The 19,421-nt window shown below is 36.4% G+C and overlaps 1 protein-coding gene across 8 annotated transcripts in view; it reads right to left on the bottom strand.

Moving 5' to 3' along the window:
- FSIP1 (fibrous sheath interacting protein 1) overlaps positions 1-18,333 on the bottom strand; it is a 69,841-nt gene extending 51,508 nt beyond the window's left edge. For 2 of the 8 annotated variants that reach the window (XM_038138896.1, XM_038138898.1), the window contains exons 1-11: positions 18,201-18,333; positions 17,198-17,321; positions 16,672-16,858; positions 15,684-15,848; positions 14,125-14,297; positions 13,177-13,261; positions 11,619-11,717; positions 8,660-8,751; positions 7,833-7,940; positions 4,297-4,461; positions 174-311 (exon numbers count right to left, since the gene is read on the bottom strand). In XM_038138896.1, coding sequence (XP_037994824.1) covers positions 174-311; positions 4,297-4,461; positions 7,833-7,940; positions 8,660-8,751; positions 11,619-11,717; positions 13,177-13,261; positions 14,125-14,297; positions 15,684-15,848; positions 16,672-16,858; positions 17,198-17,290 — 1,305 coding nt within the window. In that variant the 5' untranslated portion in view covers positions 17,291-17,321; positions 18,201-18,333. Of the gene's footprint in view, positions 1-173; positions 312-4,296; positions 4,462-7,832; positions 7,941-8,659; positions 8,752-11,618; positions 11,718-13,176; positions 13,262-14,124; positions 14,298-15,683; positions 15,849-16,671; positions 16,859-16,930; positions 17,102-17,197; positions 17,323-17,698; positions 17,835-18,200 lie in introns of those variants that run through there. The other 6 variants (XM_038138899.1, XM_038138900.1, XM_038138901.1 and 3 more) reach the window with 6 other exon arrangements.
- Positions 18,334-19,421: the final 1,088 nt, after the last annotated feature.

Genomic DNA, 19,421 nt, shown 5'->3' with positions numbered 1-19,421 from the left:
TTTCCCAGACTAAGAATAATTATTTGGGGCTTTTGTCTGCATATTTCTTTGGGGATTCCTTCAGAAATTTACATAAGGTTAAAAAAATTATTTTATTTAAAGACACAAGGAATGATAAAATCCAATGTTCCCAGACTGAGAGAAGAAAAATATGACAAAAATAAGAAACTTACAAGACTTCTCTCTAGGGATTCCAGCTGATAATCTATTTCTTTCAGACGATTCTGTTGATCACGTTTTTCCTTATTGTCCCGCAGAACCTTTTCACCTGGAATTGTTTCTAAGCTTCTGCTTGCATAAACCAGAGGCTCCTGAGAAAATAATTGATAGAAGTTAACCACATATCCTTATATTGCTTCATAGACAGATGAGGGCTCTTCTGATTTCTACTAAGAAAATAGTGAAATGCTTAGAATGATACATCAATGTCAAATTCTGCAAATGCACCATTTTCATTATGTATATTTTCAAATACAATAGCTAAGTATGAGGCAAAACATATTTCAATAAAAGAATTCTTACTCTTTGCATTTCAAGAGGAATTTTGTAGTCACCAGATCTAACACCTGGATGCTTAATTTCCACTACAGCAATAAAAGTGCTCTGATAATAAGGGTGACTGAATGACTGGTTCAAAGTTTGCTCCTCTTAACCACACTGGGATCAGAAACAAGCCAGAAGGAAAAGGAAAAAACTGAGCCAAAATGGTAAATGAGGAAAAGCCCTCTCTCTGTAAGCTGGAGTTAATTGCCCAACCTTTATTAAAGATTTGGGTTACACATTCTCATATCCTTCCATAGGTTTGGACTAGATTCTGAAGTGTGTATCAGTCCCAAATACAGTCAGGTTTCAGTATTACGCGTAATTCAGTTAATTGAGAATGACAAGTATTGGCAAAACTGCTAAGTTATGTTGTAATCAGAAATGCCCCAGAGCTTTCCCTTGCAAACCATAGATTCTATAGAAAAATCCAATAGTGGCAAAGGTAAAAAGCCTAAGCAAAAAACCTTCCCCTATCTTGATCATAAATTCAACCCAAAGGGACATGAGCAGTCATAGAAAAAAAATACTCTATTCATTCTTACTTTCAGAAGCAGCTCAAGAAATTGTAATAGACACACAAGGAAAACAATTCCAAGTAGCATGACTAACTGAAAAGGAAAAACAATCTTCACAATTCAACATTCAACAGTAAATTCCTCAGCTACAATATACAAAAAACTGTATCTGTAAACAACTTTTTCTAAACATCAAGCAAATCTATGAGTTCTGACATTTAAATCAAAACATTAGTTGCTTGAAAAGATACTTACTTTAATACAGTAAAAATTTTAATACATATTTGCAATCAATAATAGTTGGCAGTACCACAATGACAGTAAACTTTCCTGTAACAATCATATTTTCTGCTACATTATGCATTGCTTTCAAAATGATTCATAATAATCTATTTGATATTTGACCACTCTGGAGCATTAAGCTGCTGCTTTCTCATAAGCAGTTCTTACAGCCTCACTTCTCTCTGAATATTTCCCTGAATAGTAATGAATTGATAGAAACTCACACAATATGAGTAAAGTCAAGGCTTTTCCCCACTTACTAATTTTTTAACATTCTTCTCAATATTTGATTAAATAAATGTATTAAGTATTATATCAAGGAAAACATTTTATTGTCAATGTTTCACACACTTCAGAATGTGTTTTGTTTCAATTATATAGCATATGTGCATAGTAAAGAAGTCCATTCAAGATTACTTTGTCTTTCATATTTTTATATCTGTAGAAAATAAAACTGTTAAACATTTTACACAAGGGAAAATACAAATACTAAGCAAGAGTCAAAGCTGTAACAAACCTAATGCCAAAGAGAAATATGCAGTATTTGAAATATCTATAATTATTTGTTGTGTTCCCTCTCCTCTGAATTTTGTACATAAATAATAACAAAACCCCACCTAATTAAGCATATTAGAGTCATACAATCATCTTGAGGCATAAAACTGGCTGATCAGTTTATTACCCTGCTTCTAACCATGCTCTAAAACAGATATCTGTGAAATTCATCTTTTTTGGCAAAGCACAGGCATAGAACATAGGCTATCAAGGACATCATACACTGATTTTTCAGTTAATCTTCTAAATTTTGAGTATTTATCTAATCTTAACCTGCTAACTGTAGACCACTTCTATAATAGAAAAAGGGAATATTTTCCTGACTGAAAAAAACCCAATCAGTTATGAAAGAACTCCTCATGGTAATACACATTAATTATCTTTTAAGACAACCAAGCCTACAGATATTATTGTTTCTTTAAATACGACCTTCATTTGCTTTCATTTTCTGGTAGTTTTTCAGTTTTTCAAGCTGGTAACTGTACTCATCACACACAGTGTTACACTTCATATTCTTCAGCCTATCATTTTCCTGTTTCTTTTTGTATTAAATTCAACTTAATTTATTCTTCCTCAAAAATATTAAGTAAGACAGAAACATTTTTAAATATTTAGTTGATTCGGCACCAGAGCAAAGAAAAATTTCTGAGAGAAATGCAGTTCTGATGAGAAACACTTCCATGTAAAAGAGAACATTAGTCATGGAAAAGCATTCTTAATCCCGCTGGACTCATTGCACAAAAAGATGAACATGTCTGCTCCTCTGTTACAGCTCAGCAGTGGAATTGCAGGATAACTGAAGCCCATTATTAAAGATTTCAGAGTGAGAGAATAGTTCCTGTATCCTGGCAAAGAATCCATCAGTGACAAAAAGGACATCTCCCACTGAGGCAACAGTGATTAAGTGTTTGCACTTTGGAAGCTATATCTAATACAATTCTTGGAAGAAAAGAATGTGCAGCTTCATCCTATGCAACTCGAAGCTAATTCTAAATTAAAATCATAGAACTACAATGTCTGAAAGCTTTTAACATGTTGAAAAACAAAACTGAAGAGAACTGCTTTTCACAAAGAAAGGTAACAAGGAATTAGCTACCTGGTTTTGGTTGTTAGGTTTCATATTACTCAAAAAAGATAATATGTTACTCTTTAATTAGCATACACCTAAATGCAAGTTTCTATTCAAATACTTCTGGGCTATTACCTGAAAGGAAGCAACAACAATAACTTGGACAAACATTTCCAAACAGAGCATTCATTATCACAGGCAAGTCACATTAACTTCACGCTGACGTCTTGCAACACTGAACCCAAGATCAGGCAATCACTGGGAAGCTCAGGGGAACAACTGCATTTGTTACGTGATTACCAACAAGAGGTAGGTGCTTTTTCACACCTTAGATCCCAGCTGGTAAATGATCAACATGAAATGTGACTCCTCTGGAACTGAGCTACAGAAAATACTGCTAGAGGTAAAACAAAACCTCATGTTCAGAAAGAAGCCAATAAAAAATGGCATTTTTTTAAAGTGCCATTACAAAAGGAGAAAAAAAACCAAACCCACAGGTATTTCAGCCTTTCAAAGAGATGTTTCTCATACACTGGTAACTAAAAACAGTTTTGTGAATGAACATTTTTACAGATATTCTCTGATACATCAGCTCTGGCCATAAAACAAAAATATTACAGAAGTATATAAGCTTTGTGCGAATAAATACAAAAAACAAAAATTAGGGGTTTTTGTTTTAAACCCCATTATAGTAGAGGTAACAGTACCAGGGCACTGTTACTGTGGGATAAATTGGAGTCTTCTAAGTACAAAATTCAAACAATCATTTCTCAAGGCTGAGACCTTGATTCTTAATCTTCAAATCTCAATATTGCTGGCAAGGCAAATAGACAAAGGCCATTAAAAACAAGGAACATACAATTTCAATCTATCTTCTACAGTCTTTAACATTTCTTATCAGTCATTGCCTTATCCTTCAGATCATAAGTGAACAGGCACTTTTGGTATCCTGAGATAAGAAGAAAGCCTAATTCTAATTCCCAAAGGTAAACTATCATGGATATTTTTTTCTGTGCTGAAAAAACCACCCTCATGCAGATAAAAATGTATAAGTTACCAAGTTCTGAATGTGTATCTTGGAAGTGTGGAATCAACAACTCTTAAAAACAAGTCAGTTCTCAAATTCCACATGACTCAAAATAGCAACAAATTGTTTTTCCATTGTTTTCTACAGCTAAAATTTCTCATTTCACTCCTTAACACATAGACTTCATGATAAATAGAGGATCCTAAAGAAAAATGCAAAATATACAAATACAGCCATATGCAGTATTGATCTCAGCACACACTTCAAATAAAATATCTGCAGATGAACTCTGATCTGTAACCTACCTGATATATCTGGCTTGGACATTTTGAGCTAGAGCTGGAAAGAGCAGGAAACTCCCCACCAGAGAGTAGCAGTTGAAGCTTATTGTCTATCTCATTCAGGAGATGAAATTCCATCAGTTCAGGTGTGTATCCGTCTCCTGGTACCTGCCAGACAGGTACATTCTCCTGTTGGAAGTATAGAAAATACTTAAGTTTCATTTACAAAGGAAACAGACTTTAAGGACAGCTGCATATCAAGAGTACTTATTATTCAGATAAACCATACTTAATAATAAAATGTATATTTTCATCCATCTCAGTATACAGCTAAAATCTCCCAGATATTCATGTCTCTAGCACATCCGAGAGCAGCTATGGACAGAACAAGTAGAGAGATTCATACATTCATCACTTTTAAATATAACCAAGGAGCAACTTTAATGGACAACCACTTTTCATTCAATAAAGGAGTCAAAAAGTGAGAAAGCCTAACCAAAACTTGGTTTGGAATGAAACTGCAGAGGTTGATACTACAGCAGAAACCACCTGGAGCCAAATCTCAAACTGAGGGTCTGAGATGTAATGTGACACTTGCAAGGTACCACCAAAGAAAAAAAACAAAGCATTCACAGGAAATCAAAGGAACTGCTGAGGTCAGTAGCTGCCATCCTTCTAGACCCCCTAGGTGTTATCACAGAAACCCTGAGAGAGACACAAAGCAGAGAGTTCTTTTCCTGATCATGATTTACGTGATTTTTTCCTCTTGATAGCAGTTAACACCTGAATAACACATATAAATATACACTCCTACTACATACAGTTGCATATTGTGAGTGAGCTAGGCCACTTAAGCCAAGCCAATGAGCCCATACCCACAGACAGATGCAGGTGCTCCACAGCAACTTGGCACTCTCTGCCTCACACTCAGGGAAGCAAGTCTGCACAATCCCCATCCACTCGGTATCAGAGCAGAAGATTACATCTCTATCCTGACCCCAATGAAGTAGTAAATAGGACCTTAGAAGAGGAAGGATGTGTAGAAGGACATGAGTGTATTGCTGGTTTTCTTCCTTTTTCCTACCAGAGTAGGACCAGCACCCTGCCCAAAGACTCTAACATCTGCCTTGCAAGAAATTCATGTCCACCATTTATTTCCAGCTTCCAGATTAGTCCTCTGGCTATTCAAGCAGTTGCATCCATACAAGAGGAGGAAATATCAGCTTCCAATTACAATGCCACTGCTATGAGGTAATTTGTGGTTCATCCCCATTACCCTAAAGCACATTAGTTGCAAAAAGAAAAAAGAAGCATACCCCAAACACCTGTCATAAATTATCTTCAAAATGAAAAAAAAAAAAAAAAAAAAGAGAGAGTCAAGAGAGAGTTATCCTTTTTGTGAAACAAAATCAGTTCTAATGCTTTCTTATACAACTATGATGAGACACAACTAATGAGCCTGACTGGACCTGAGCTGACTCCAAAATAGCCACTCACAAATGTCTCAGATGCTTGCAGATGCTTGCCAGCTTTGTGGAAACATCTGTTCAGGTGAGACAGTGACCACAAAAATTTAAGTATCCAGCATGGTACTACATTTCTGTCATGTTAACCACCTCCTTATCAGAGAATGAAAATCACAGAGCAAAACCACAGAAATGACTCTACAGGAGAGTAAGGTGTAACTGGGCTCGTTAGTTACAGTTCAGTGTCTGTATCCCATACTCCAAATATCCAAATTACCCCAGCAGTCATTTTACTCCAGGATGAAATGGACTCACTTTTGTAGTTTCAAGATAGCTTTGCTTGGAAAATAAGCTTCTGTCCTGTCAATGTTTCCTGTGTGTTAACTCTGAACAATACTTTTATAACAGCACGGTCAGTGCTTTCTGTGGAACATCTGATACAATTATACCCCTGCAGCTTCAGCTTTGACAATTAAATTAGCATGAATATGTGTGCTTCTAAAACATTTTAAACACTCATAAAACATTCTTTCAAAAAGTGAGAAGTGCTGTTTGGATATTTGGCATATACAGCAGTACAAGTCAAATGAGGTTGTCTAATCCACATTACACTACACAGAGGAATTCATACAACATAACCAGATCTGCCTTGATTGACAGCCTCCAAAACATTACTCCAGCCAATGTGATTGCACCAGCTTTTTAAAAGTCTGAATAAAATAAGATGAAAGAGGGGCCACCAGCTGGATAGTTACCTGGGCCAGCTTGAAGTTGTCTAGATTACTCATTAGCTGATAATTTCCTCATGATTTTTGTTATGAAGTAGCCACAGGAAATGCCTCACCCGTAAGAAAAAAAAATCAAATGTGGGAGAGGAAGAATCCATCAGCAGACTAGACAGGTCTAACTAACCATTATCCTTTCTTTCCCTCTACTTTGAAAGGGTAGTTAGGAGCTTTTTTCTTTAAAAAAATTATCTAGTACAGACTAGAGTAACCCACAAACTACCATTCTTGTCCATGGTATCGAGAACATACAGCAAGACACATGTCCTGTGAGGTGAACTACTTCATATATAATATTAACAGTGAAATCTGTATAGATACAGGACAGCATGTGCCAAATGCAAAATGTGGACAAATGTTACACTTTTCCATTGCCTTGATACCTTGAGAATTGATGCCAGAAAAAAGCACATACTGTTAGTTGGAATTTGCATTAGCTACTCTGCATAAATACCTCTAAATTCTATGACAGACGCTAGCTTAAAGAGAATGAAAACCTAGTAACTATACATTTTTAGCGAATACTTTTGCAATCAGTAAAATAAATTATTTTTTAAAAGCCACTATTCCCTAGGTCAGAAAGCTATGTTAACTAACAGAAGATTGTTTAAAACATCTTCAGTCTTTAAATGATGACATTTATCAAACTGAAGACCATCTCCTAGAAACAGTGATTGATGGGACAATCAAATACTCTTTGTTACTCTCCATGAGGGTAATTTTTATTCACTTCAGCTCCTGTTATTCACTGAAGTATTCAGACTGTGCACTGTTTAACAATATTGTGTTAAAGAATAGAAGTCTAAGGAGACTTTATGTACTTTTAAGACAGACTGAGTAGGAAGCCAGAGAAAGATGTCACATTATCTTTCTAAATGGACACAGAAGCTTTGTAAATGTGTATTTCCCCCATTACTGCATTTTGAAGTCCATTTATCAGTTGTCCAAAAATTGTTGTTGGGAGGTTTTTGCAAGTAGTTTCTGGCCTTTCTCCCTGAGACTACAGCACTAACCACTCAGATTGATCTGCACAACTTCACATTTTATTAAGAAAAAAAAGGTAATTTTCTCCAAGTGTTGTTCTAAGGTTCCCGCCTCCTGTGCCTAACTTTTCTTTTAGGTTCTGATGTTAGTAAAATTAACAAAGAAACCAATGAGAATTCATTTCTGGTGACAAATTCAGCAGGATCTATCCATATTTTTTCTCATATTTCAGTAGGGTACTTCATGGTAGAACTAAGATCAAATTTAGATTCACTGTAAAAATAAGCCACATACAACAGAACAGTACAGACTAAATTTGTCATACCTCAAGATCTTGCAATTCAGTCCCATCTTCTGTATCTTTCAGTAGTTCAGTTAGCCTTTTCCTTTCTCCCTCAAGCATAACAAATTGGTTTCCTGAATCCCTTGCTAGCTGAAATATTTACAACAAGAAAAAAAACTCACGCTTAAGAACTCCACTAACTCAAACACCTCCAAAACAAAGCTTTTAAACTCTATGAAATTAACAGCCAAATCTTGTTTATTTCAATAATACAAATTATCACTCTGACAGAAAAATATAGCAGCCTACATATAATAAATTTATAATCTTATCTTAGTCTTTGACATAGAGGGGAGGCAAATATTTTTCGTTGGATGAAAAATCATTATACCTACTAGGTCCTCACAGGAAAAAAAAAAACAGAAAATCAAGGGATGTATTTTCTGACAAAACGTGGTCCCACCCAGGCTACACATGAACAACCTGTATATCTATCCTGTATTTATGCATCAGGTTAACAGTAAATAAAGTTAAGTTTATTTAACAGTAAATAATTTTTTTAAAAGTCTTAGGATAGTGCCCTTAAGAAAAACTATGTCTAGGCACAAACACAATTTAGTTTCCAATACTATTTATCAAATACATAGAAGCAGTATTATCCTAACCAATATGAGCATCCAAGTTGAGAACTACCTAATACAGTACTCTGCCATAAATAACAGTTTTAACAGAAAGGTAATTTCTTCATTTATGCCTAATTAGCTTCTAAAGTTCCTGATTTAAAAAGAAAACTGTCTTCAAAAGTACTTATTGACTAATTTCTAGCTAACATTTAAAAAATGTTATTGGTTTTATGCTTCAATGCTTACCTCAATGTTCTTTTTAATGAAATGCTGGCTGATTTTATTTTTGCTATGCATCTTTTCTGCTGTTTTTTCTGTTTCTAATTCACTTGGATAATCTGATGTTTGAGGAAGAAAAGTTGGTACATTAAAATCATTCCTATTTTGATTCTACAAGAACTGTAATAATATCAATCCCATTCAAACCTTTAGCAAACATATAGTCAATAGACAAACTTTTTGTATGATGTTTTCATTATTTATGTAAATAGTATTATGTATTATTGTATTTAAAACATACTATTGACAAAATCTAATTTCATTTTCAACTTTTTATTATATAAAATCACTCAATGTTACAAAGGCTATTGGATTTCTGACCTCAAAAATGTTAAACATGGTGGCCTTAAAAGCCACAGCATTCCTTTAAACCCCATCATAGCTGCAGTTTTCTCATCATTACAAAACCAGACAATAATTTTTTTGAAAACCACAGAACTATCTGGAGACATATCAAGTACATTTTTCTAAATAAAACAGCTGAAAAACAGATGATACAGTTGATATTATTATAACACAGCTTATAAAACAAATATTGTTAAAAAATAAAACTCATCATAGAGCTGTAAATCTATTAAACACACACATGATGTTCTAATAACAATAGGTTTCTCTTGCATGACCAAAAAAAAGGCATGATCTGTTTTTCAGAGACTTTTACCATGCTTAAAATAACAATTCCTTTACAAACAGCAAATATTTGTCACATTAAATAACAAATCTAAGCAAATATAATCAACTTCTAAATCTCAAGAACTACTTCAAAAGCAGGCACGGTACTTTTTGCTTTTCTGGAAAGCAGAAATTTGAAAAATGGGTGGGTTATTTCCCTACAAAAAAAATGAACTTGTTATATTAGATAATAGAAGACAGGCTATATGGAAATAACCCTTTTTCAGAGTGAATAGAATGAAAGCAAGCTCCCAAAGATATGAAATAAATTCCATGCATCCTTTACACACAAACCTTAAAGGACTGAGGTGTTGGATCTGACCAAGAAACCCCTTCACAGTTTAAATGCACAACTGTTTTTTGAAAGCATCCTAAGCTTTCTTTACCATTATCAGGCAACACCATGTGTCAAGGAAATGGATCATATAGGAACGTAAGCATCAATAAAAAGATGACAAGCTGCATCCTGGAATGAGCAGAATACACCAAACACCATCATAACATGCAAGATATACCTTACTTTCAAGCTATATCTTTCACCTGACTGTAGAATAGCATTTTTGACAGGGAGCTATCATACAGAATATCTCAGAGCATTGAAGAAAGAAGGGACAGACAGGGATCACTAAGACAAAGAATGCACTGAAGACTGCCAAGGGTAATTAAAAGAGAGATTGCAGCTAAACAAATTTTCCATATGCATTTTGGTAGATTTCGCACATATTTCAAAGATTTGGTATAAATCTTGATGAGACAGATGAAGTAACAGCATAAAACCAGTGCATACATTCTTCTTCACAAGCTACTCTTGTTCTTGGTCTGCCTCTATGACAGCTGTGACACAGAAATCCAAAAGCAGCCCAAACACTAATTCTTAGCTATTCAGACACCACACGAAAAGCCTCCAGCAGAAATAGTAAAAGTCACTTAAAGCAATATATATTGCTCACAAGCTGTAAGTGATCTCTACTTCACGCATTCCCAAAGTAGGAATGTGCAGAACATCTCAAAATAGTGCAAATGACAGCAACTCCCAACCATGCCTGTACTGGATGCTCCAGAAGTCAATGCTGTATTGAATACTGGTAATGAAACCTGCCATTGTTATTCAAGGGCACTCCAGCACAACTCAGAAATTTTGGACAAAGAAGCTGAGGGTCAAGCTTTATTTTAAGGGTGGAACGAAAATACGTGGTACAAAGGCAGAGAAATTAAAAGCTCCAGCCCATAAAGATAAGTTCACATTCTGGGGAACTAAGACAAGTGCTAAAATGACAAAGGAGCTGAGTTCCATGTTTAAAAACTAAAACATGCAATCACATTCTACAAACTGCAGAGATAGTGCTGCCATTGATGCTTCAGCCTTAAGGAAAGCACTTATATTACATCTTTGTCATCTTAGCCAGTCATCAGGAAGATAGATTCCTTCTGTTTACATAGAATGGTAGTTGACAAAGAAATAAACAATTGCAGCTGATAGCAATGGCAGCTGAAGCTATTATTCTTATATCACAACACAGGTGAAAAGTTACTAAGCACACAAATTTGAATTTCAAATAGGAAAAGAACAGAGGCATGCAAGCACAATTCAATTTATTTTGACATGATGGACACACTACACCACTAACAGCATTTGAAATGTCTGTACAATGCATGATAACACATGGTTCCTAAAAGAATCCGCAGGTGTTTGAGTTTTGCCAGAAAGGACTTATTTCATAAAAGCAATGCAGACTTTAAAATAATCAGGATAGCAAAATATAAAATAAGTTGTCTGAAAATTTATGTTTGACCCAAATCCATACAATTTGTGCTGAAAACCAAAAAAATACTGAACAGTTGCAGTCAGATTCAGCACTACTCGTCATTTCTAGATAGTTTCTTGAATACAAGCCTATTAATAAAAGCTACAGTACCTTAGAGTAACAGCAAAGATAAGTTTTTAAAGAAAAAAAATGAAGAATCAATGATACATTTTACAATATATCAGTTACACACCTCTTCCTTATGAAAAGAAAGAAAAATGTCTTTATAAACCTAAAACATTTTCTTAGCGTGTTGAGTAAAATGTCTCAGATAAGTCAAATAGCTGTTCTCTTCTTTCATTTGCAAAAAAGGTCACTCTTCCAGTAAGTAATCTTGCTTTTTCCCATTTCACTGGCCTTGCCAAAAAGGCTGAGTCTTCATTACCCACCCATTGTACATGTCATTTTGCCATTTCTAAAATACAAACTCTACCATTAATAAAGCTTACCCTGGTTTTCTTGGGCTTTATGGCAATTATAATCTTCAGGATTCGTGTGTGGGGGAAATACTGAAGTGCATATTTCATCCTCTTTAGCATAGGAGAGATCTGTAAGGAATTTTTTCCAGTAAAATTTAATTGAAATGTATTTAAAGAAGATCTAGTGTCATGTGTATCATACACTTGGAAAGTAAAGAAATTCACCTGGATAAAGGACATAAGCAGTGTATTTCTCAAGAAATAAAGAAGGGGGAAAGTGTAAAGTGTGAGTCATGTTTATGCAGTTTCTTATGGCTGTGTTCATGTTTTTAACAACTACTGTCCATGGAAGACAATTCATCACATTCTCAAAGACATTGCCGAAGGCCCTAAAGTGCAAATGCCTCTGCAGACACCATGTGGCAAGTCATCTAAAACTTTGAATGAGAGTAAAGCACCCAGATTTTCACAGCTGGTGTCTGCCTGTGAATGAATTATTAGACTTCCAAGCAGCTTAGGTCAAGGGCATAGTCTAGAAAAACAGCATTCAAGCATCCTAGTTGTTTCAGTTGCTCAAAGAAAAAAATAAATCAATTGAAGTATTCATGTGTGCCAACTGGAAATACAAGTTAGAGCAGTAAGTCACAGTCTATACACTTAGCACTTACAGAGAAGGACTCATATTGCAAAGAACCAAACTAATTACATGTGATTTTCACAATGAAAAAAAAACATACAATAACCAGCAATAATGAAGTGTAATAGACTCAACTGAACAAATGATTATGTTAAACAGAGCACAGGGTAAGGAATTTAGGGTTGTTTAATTAACCCCTGATTTACATTTCTGCTGTGAGCGTGTCAGAAGGTTTTGTTGTGCCTGAAAGGCTTGGAACACTTAAGTTATTAATGATTTTGTACCCGAACTTGGGCTTGATTTCATAGCTATATTAAAAACTATAATAGCTCTCATATATAATTTACTTAATAAAGCTTTATCAAATTCAAGTTCTGAAAAGCAAAATATATTAAATGTATTACATTTCAGTATCAACTAGGGCAGCCATCAAGACATTCATTTAATTAAATACATACCAAAATAAACAAGACCTGAAAAGTAAGGCACTAGCAGGATACAGAAAATAGAAAGATCGAGTTGGAGGAAAGCTATAAATCTAAACTATGCAGTTTTGTCAGTGCAGTACACCAGAAACCACATGATGCACATGGTCTCTACAGGAGTTACTTTTGAGATAAAGGAGTTAGCAGTTATATAGTCTTCTTTTCTACTGTTATTTTAACATATCCTGACATCTACTGGAGGCTGTTTAAATATCACCCGTATCAAATTGTTTCCTTCCCATAGTAACCCAAACTTTAGCACAGAAATAAAAGCAGGTTACATTGCAAATAGTAAGTTCTGTTTAAATATTTTAACTACACACTACACATTATTATGCATGTACTTCCAACATTCAAGCTGAGATTTTTGCTCAGCAATAACCATTCAGACCTCAAATCCTTATTCTCTCCCCAAAAAGAAAAAAAAAAGATAGGATGTATCACAATTCTGTTTCTCTTTACTTACCAGCTGCATTATGCCACGATGAGAATACAGCTAAAAACTGGTTTGTGTTTTCCACCTCCTCATTGCTTCCTGTGGTTCTGATACACTATTCAAAAGAAATAAACTGTGTATGTAGAGATACATGCCTGTATTTAAAATAAATTCTTTGAAGGGAAATACACTGTCTGCTTATCAGATCTAATGAACCTCAGACCCTATTAAAAATTACTCTTCTCAATTTATTTTCTTCTTGAGGCTGTCTGATTATCTCCTGAAGTTATGACAAAAGCATGGTGAAACTTGAAAGCCTCTGTTACATATTGCCTTTTATGTGGAGACCCAGACAAAGAATCTCTGTAACGTCTATGTGGCTCCAAATCCAAATCCAATGAAATTATGAAATGCAGTCAAACCAATCGTGTTTTTTAGCAACTCACATTTCTATTCATGTAAAACAGAGGAAATACTAACTTGTTTCAAGGCATTTAACTGCTAGAGGCCAGGACAGGGATAGGGTAAAGGAATTTTTGTTGTAGTATTCTTACGTCTTCTTCAGTCAGCATCTTTAATTTCTTCAACAACAGACAGTACTAAAACAGCTGGGCCTAAGAAGGATCCCACCTGAGCAGAATAAATGCTTTTCAGCTTTTCAGGAGTTCACTGATGTTACCTCCTGACACACCTTATCCTCCCTGCAAGCAGAGAACTCAAGCATAATACTACGCTAGTAAACCAAACCCAGACAGCTGTGTAATTGGCAATTTGTCTTACCAATTTTTAAGGACCATCTCCTTCTTTCAAAGCCTGCCTAGCCAATATGTATCAAAAACTATCCAATCTTACTTTTTAAGATCCCTTTATTAATTTTAGTTAGCCAACTGTGAGTTATTTAATAATAAGGCTTCTCTGAAATATGATCATTCTGAAAGACAGTACTGTAAGACATATCAGTCACAAAATAAGCAGAACCTGAAGTTCTTCCCAGAGCACTGCCCTCATTTCTCTGCCTTGCTTTTTAAGTGCTTTTTCCTTAAAACACTGTTTTTCAAGTATTGTGTCAAGTTTATTCATTTTCTTTATAGCTGCTTGAATCTGAGCATTTATGTCCATGTCTTCAGAACATTCCAAGTCAGAAGAATCTGCTGGAGAATATATTTACAATTAATGTTGGCTTGAAGCATGTCAAAAAAAACAAGCAAACATTAAGAAGCACTAAAAGTAATTTGGCAACCCCCATGACAAGAGTACAACATTCTCAAACACATGTTAATTTCTAAACCTGTTTGTAGCAGGGAAAAATACAGAAGTCTTTGCAACAGAGTGCTGAATCAAACTCTGAGCTGTAGCAGTTGTATAGGGAGGTGTGGGAGAGGAAAAGTCACCCATTTTGGGCAAGTGATTTGATTCAAATTTAAAATGGCAGAGTGACATCTCCACAGTATCAGCAAAAAATCACTCACTTTTAAAATATAAAATAATTTTTTAAGCCTGATTTGTAGAATACATTTTGAAATTAATAATTCAAAAGAGAGACTTTGGGGGGGGGGGGCGGTTAAGAGAGACTCTGTAATATCTCTGCCTTTAAATATTAGAGAAGTTTCAGTCTTATGTCTCAGCAAAACCAGATTCCAATACTGGTTCTAGAAAAATATTGCTATAAAAAAATTAAAAACTATGAAACATGATGGAAACTACCATTACTTAATTAGAGTAGATTTCTACATTGTCTCCTTTTTATTTTTCTAAATATGCAGATTATAATTATAACTTTTACCTTTTCCCCTTCCTATAGCATCCTCATGCTCTGTCCTCTTTTATGGCTTCCACATTAAGAATAGAGGAAACACTTGTAGCACAGTCCCTAATCCCACAGACTTACAAATTTTGGAACCCTGCAACACTCTATTTTATTTTCTAATCTTGTGAGGTCAAATGCTTTACATAGCCATTGCTCCAAGCATTTACTGTGATGCATTGGTCTACTTTATGCCATAAACAGATCAGGGATGCAAACAAGGGGGGAGCTATAAAAATCTAAGTGAGCTACAGAGGACAGATGGACCAAAGGGCAGATGGTAAAAAAAGAGCACTTATTTCAACTGACCTGAACTCAGCAGATTGATATAAACCTTAAATTACTGAGTGAAGCTTTAGGTGGAGTTCTATGGAATCTCTGTTCTGTAGATATTAATATCATGTTTGGTGACCAACATTGCTGCACTGGATATGATAACCACTGAATTATGCCTTATTATACTGATTGAATCTATGGAAAACTCAAATTCTATTATAGCAATAAAGACAATTAATATCCGTTAATAAAGCAATCTCTAAATAAAGAATTCATCCAATACCTCTTGAAAAGCACAACTCATATACATGTTCAATTTGCAGTATTCTTTTATAACTATAGAATATACACACAAATACATTATACCATATACCATTACAAACTCTCTTAGAAGCATTAATAAGAAAAGAAAAAGGTTTTATTGCACTGCTCATTTTACACACCTGAAAAGTACTACCTGATTTTGCACTACCTGGTTTTCCTGGGGAAGGTTCATAAGATTTCAAAGTTTGTGAAGTAGTATCTGACTTTGCATTACTTGGTTGTCCTGGGGAAGGCTCACAGAATTTCAACATCTGTGTTTCAATGCTTTCATCTCGAGAATCTGAAGTAGAGTTACGTCCTGAAAAACACAGGGAAAAGCCTTTCACAATAAACCAGATATGTTTTTTTCAATTAGGGACCACCACAAAACCCTTGCAATGAATTCATTTAAAAAATAGCATATACTAGTACAGCAGAACTCATGTTAAAAACAGGAGCAGGAATCAAGGGATTTCTTTTCACTCCAAATCTGTCATGAAATCTTAACTAAATTTCAAGATGGTTTCCAACATCTGCTTCACTCACTGGCCTATGCATCTCTATTTGCAAACAGTTGGACACCCCAGAACATTAATCCTTTACCATTTACAGAATGACAGAAGAATGCCATGAAACACTTCTGCAAGTGCTTCAATTGAAGTTATACACTGCATACTTACATTTAAAGTATTTTATTAGTATTAACATTGTTCATTTGTTAAATCCTGTAATTTACAACCATAAATTCCAGGTTTTAGGACAGGTGGACCATTATTAGGTTACAACGTTTCTAACAAATGATCACGATTACTCTGAAAAGTTTGATAAAAACATCTTAATAAAACGCTTTCTAACACAATTCCATGGAACACACAGAGATGGGTTTAAATTATCCTTTAAGCCAGATCACAGTTTATGATGCCAAGACATTTACTGTACTGTAAATGACAGGAATAACACATTTCTTTCAAAGGCAGATTTCAAATAGTGAAGAGAAATGAAGGTATGGATTTTGATATCTTCTTTTCCAGAATTTTGCCTATTTGCAACCTCTATTCCCTCCATCATCAGAATTCTACCCAAACTATAAAAACTTGACATTTGGTCTTGACACAACACCAGAAAGTTTTAATCATTCCCACCTGACAGCTCGTCGGGATTCCATAGACACTTGTGAAGAGAGATGGTCATGCTCTCCACTGTTTGCTGATCAGTTCTTACTTCCTGGACATCAGATTTACCTCTCTCATCACCTTTGTTTTCTGCCGGACACCCATCTTCAAGACTGCCTCTCTGATAACCATCAGCCAAACTGATGGGTGAATCAACCTATGAAATGTAAATTATTGCCACCATGAAAACAGGGATGTTTTGGGTGAAGAAAATAACCACAATACTCACGTGCTATTACAAAGGACAACAACAATTCTGTACCACACTGCAGAGTACTTCTTAAATAAAAGAACCATTTTCAGGTCTTACACTGATGCTAGGAAAGAGCTCTTTTACTTAGATTTCACATTGGTTCTCCAGCTCATCATTCCCCAGACTGTCAGATTTGGGGTTGTCAGGCTAGGGTACAAAAAAAGCAGAATAGTACTTCTTTAGCATTCTACTATGAATAATTAGGCATGGAGGTTTCAACCTGCTGAAGGAGAGAAAAATTACCTCTTGCAAACATGCTTCTAGTGTTGTTAACTCCACAGATGTATTTAAAGATCTGCAATTAGGTCGAGCTAGATGCAGGCCTTGAAATTTCATCCAAGCTCCTACTTGTAATATCCACTGTTACCTAAAATTGGGGGAAAACCCAGCAAAAAACAACATTTCAAAGGAACAGTTTCATAATAAAGCACTACAAGCCCAACAATATTTCAGATATACATGTAAGTTTCAAACGCTTTCTAGCAATGCCATGTTGCAAGGTTTTTCCACTTCAGACTGGCTTGCCACTCAAGTATGTGTTTTTCTTTTTAATATACATACAAATTATATTTATATCATCAAGCCAATCAATGTATTGAAATATGCTTATTATGAAAGACACTTCGAATAGCATATATCTTGCAAGTAATCTCACAACAGAGGAATTATCATGGCTGTAGTTTAAACTACAGACACACGCGTTTCTCTGAGAAAGAAAACAACAACAAAACTGTGTGAATTTACAGGAATTCGACATCTCAGCGCATCATGACACATGCTGGAAATTCTCAGAAGGCTCAAATGAATACAGTCTTTATTTCACTGTCAGGGAGCAGGGAGGGAGGGAGGCAGGGAGGGAGGCAGGGAGGAAAACGGGAGGGCAGGCAGGGAGGGAGCGAGGAAAGCAGGCAGGGAGGGAGGAAAGAAAGAAAGCAAGCAGAGAGGAAGGCAGGGAGGCAGGCAGGGAGTGAAGGAGGCAGGCAGGGAGGCAGGCAGCGAAGGAGGAAGGCAGGGAGGTCGGCAGGGAGGCAGGCAGGCAGGCAGGCAAAAAGGGAGGCAGGCAGGGAGGCAGTGAGGAAGGCAGGGAAGAAGGCAGGCAGGGAGGAAGGCAGGAGGCAGGCAGGCAGGCAGGGAGGCAGGATGGCAGGCAGGGAGACAGATAGGGAGCGAAGGAGGGAGGCAGGGAAGCAGGCAGAGAGGCAGGGAGGCAGGCAGGAAGGCAGGGAGGCAGGAGCCCCGTCCTCACCGCGGGATGGCAGCAGCGCGGGCGCCGCCGCCGTTGCCGTGACGACCAGGCCGGCGAAGTCTCGCGATAGCTGCGGCTGTCCCGGCGCGGGCCCGTCTGTGGCGGGGCCGGTGCCGCTCCGGTGCCGCTCCGTTCGCAGCGATCCGCCCGTGACCGAGCTGTGCCTGTGCCCCGCTGGAGCTCTGCCCTTCCCGTCCTGGTAGAGGGGAACGCTATCTGCTGGGCGCCTCCTTCTCCGGGCCCCCCGTTCCGAGCTGTGTAAGCAGCAAGTGCCGTGCTGCCCCTTCCGAGCAGTGCCTGTGCTGTGCATTATTGGTGTTCTCGGCCCAGTCTCTGCACTGATCGTGTCAATGCTCGCACACAAGGATAGTTGAATCGCTTTTCAATAAACCCGTTAAAACTTAAAATTGTTACTGTCGTCACTGTTTTTACGTGAGTACTCGCTGTTAAAAAGGAATTAATTATTAATAAGGGGAGTGCGATTGCCTTCCTAATCCGATCCCCTTTTATCTTTCCTGCATTTAAACAAAATGTGACTACTAATTCCCATGGTCCAATTAACTTTAAAAAAGCCGGCAGAGACAATTCCGGGCTCCTACTGCTTCCTTTGATACCCATCTGTGTTAAAATCAGGTTTTCATTGGCAGTAAAAAACCACAAGAAACAGTTTCCTCTGAAGAAATAAAGTGCATCTCGTTCAAATTATGGCTTCGATTGACAAATTTTTGTGCCAAAATAAATCTTACTTAGCTAGTGATGTTATGTATTGAGATCTGCAGGAGAGCTTTTGTTGATGCTTACAGGATATTGTATTTTGCTGCCACATGTGCCACTAAGAGAACCATTTTTCCTGGTATTTAGTGTAGTCACGATGCAATGTGGTTCCCAGTTAAGAACTGAAGACAAACAGAAAATGCACTAGGGAACCCTGTGTGGTTTTGCCTCCTCCCTAAGCATGCTGAGCTGTGGTCTGTTAAAATTTTAACGTCTTTTGATTGCTAAGGCAATGCCATAGTGGTGTTTGGAACCCGTGGTGCTTTCCAGATGGTGCAGATGATGATTTGAAGAAAAAAAAAAAAAAAAAAAAATTTAAATAGAAGAATGCATGTTTACATGTGCAAGTTTACATGGGCCAGTAATGACAATGAAGAAACAGTAGAATGGACAAACTGGCTAAATTAAAATATTGAGGTTCTGTATTAGGAATTACATTCACTATGC

This window comes from Motacilla alba, chromosome 5 (assembly GCF_015832195.1).
Source record: "Motacilla alba alba isolate MOTALB_02 chromosome 5, Motacilla_alba_V1.0_pri, whole genome shotgun sequence".
Taxonomy (NCBI): Eukaryota; Metazoa; Chordata; class Aves; order Passeriformes; family Motacillidae; genus Motacilla; species Motacilla alba.
The sequence above is the reverse complement of the archived record's forward strand: the minus strand, read 5'-3'. Positions and strand labels throughout refer to the sequence as shown.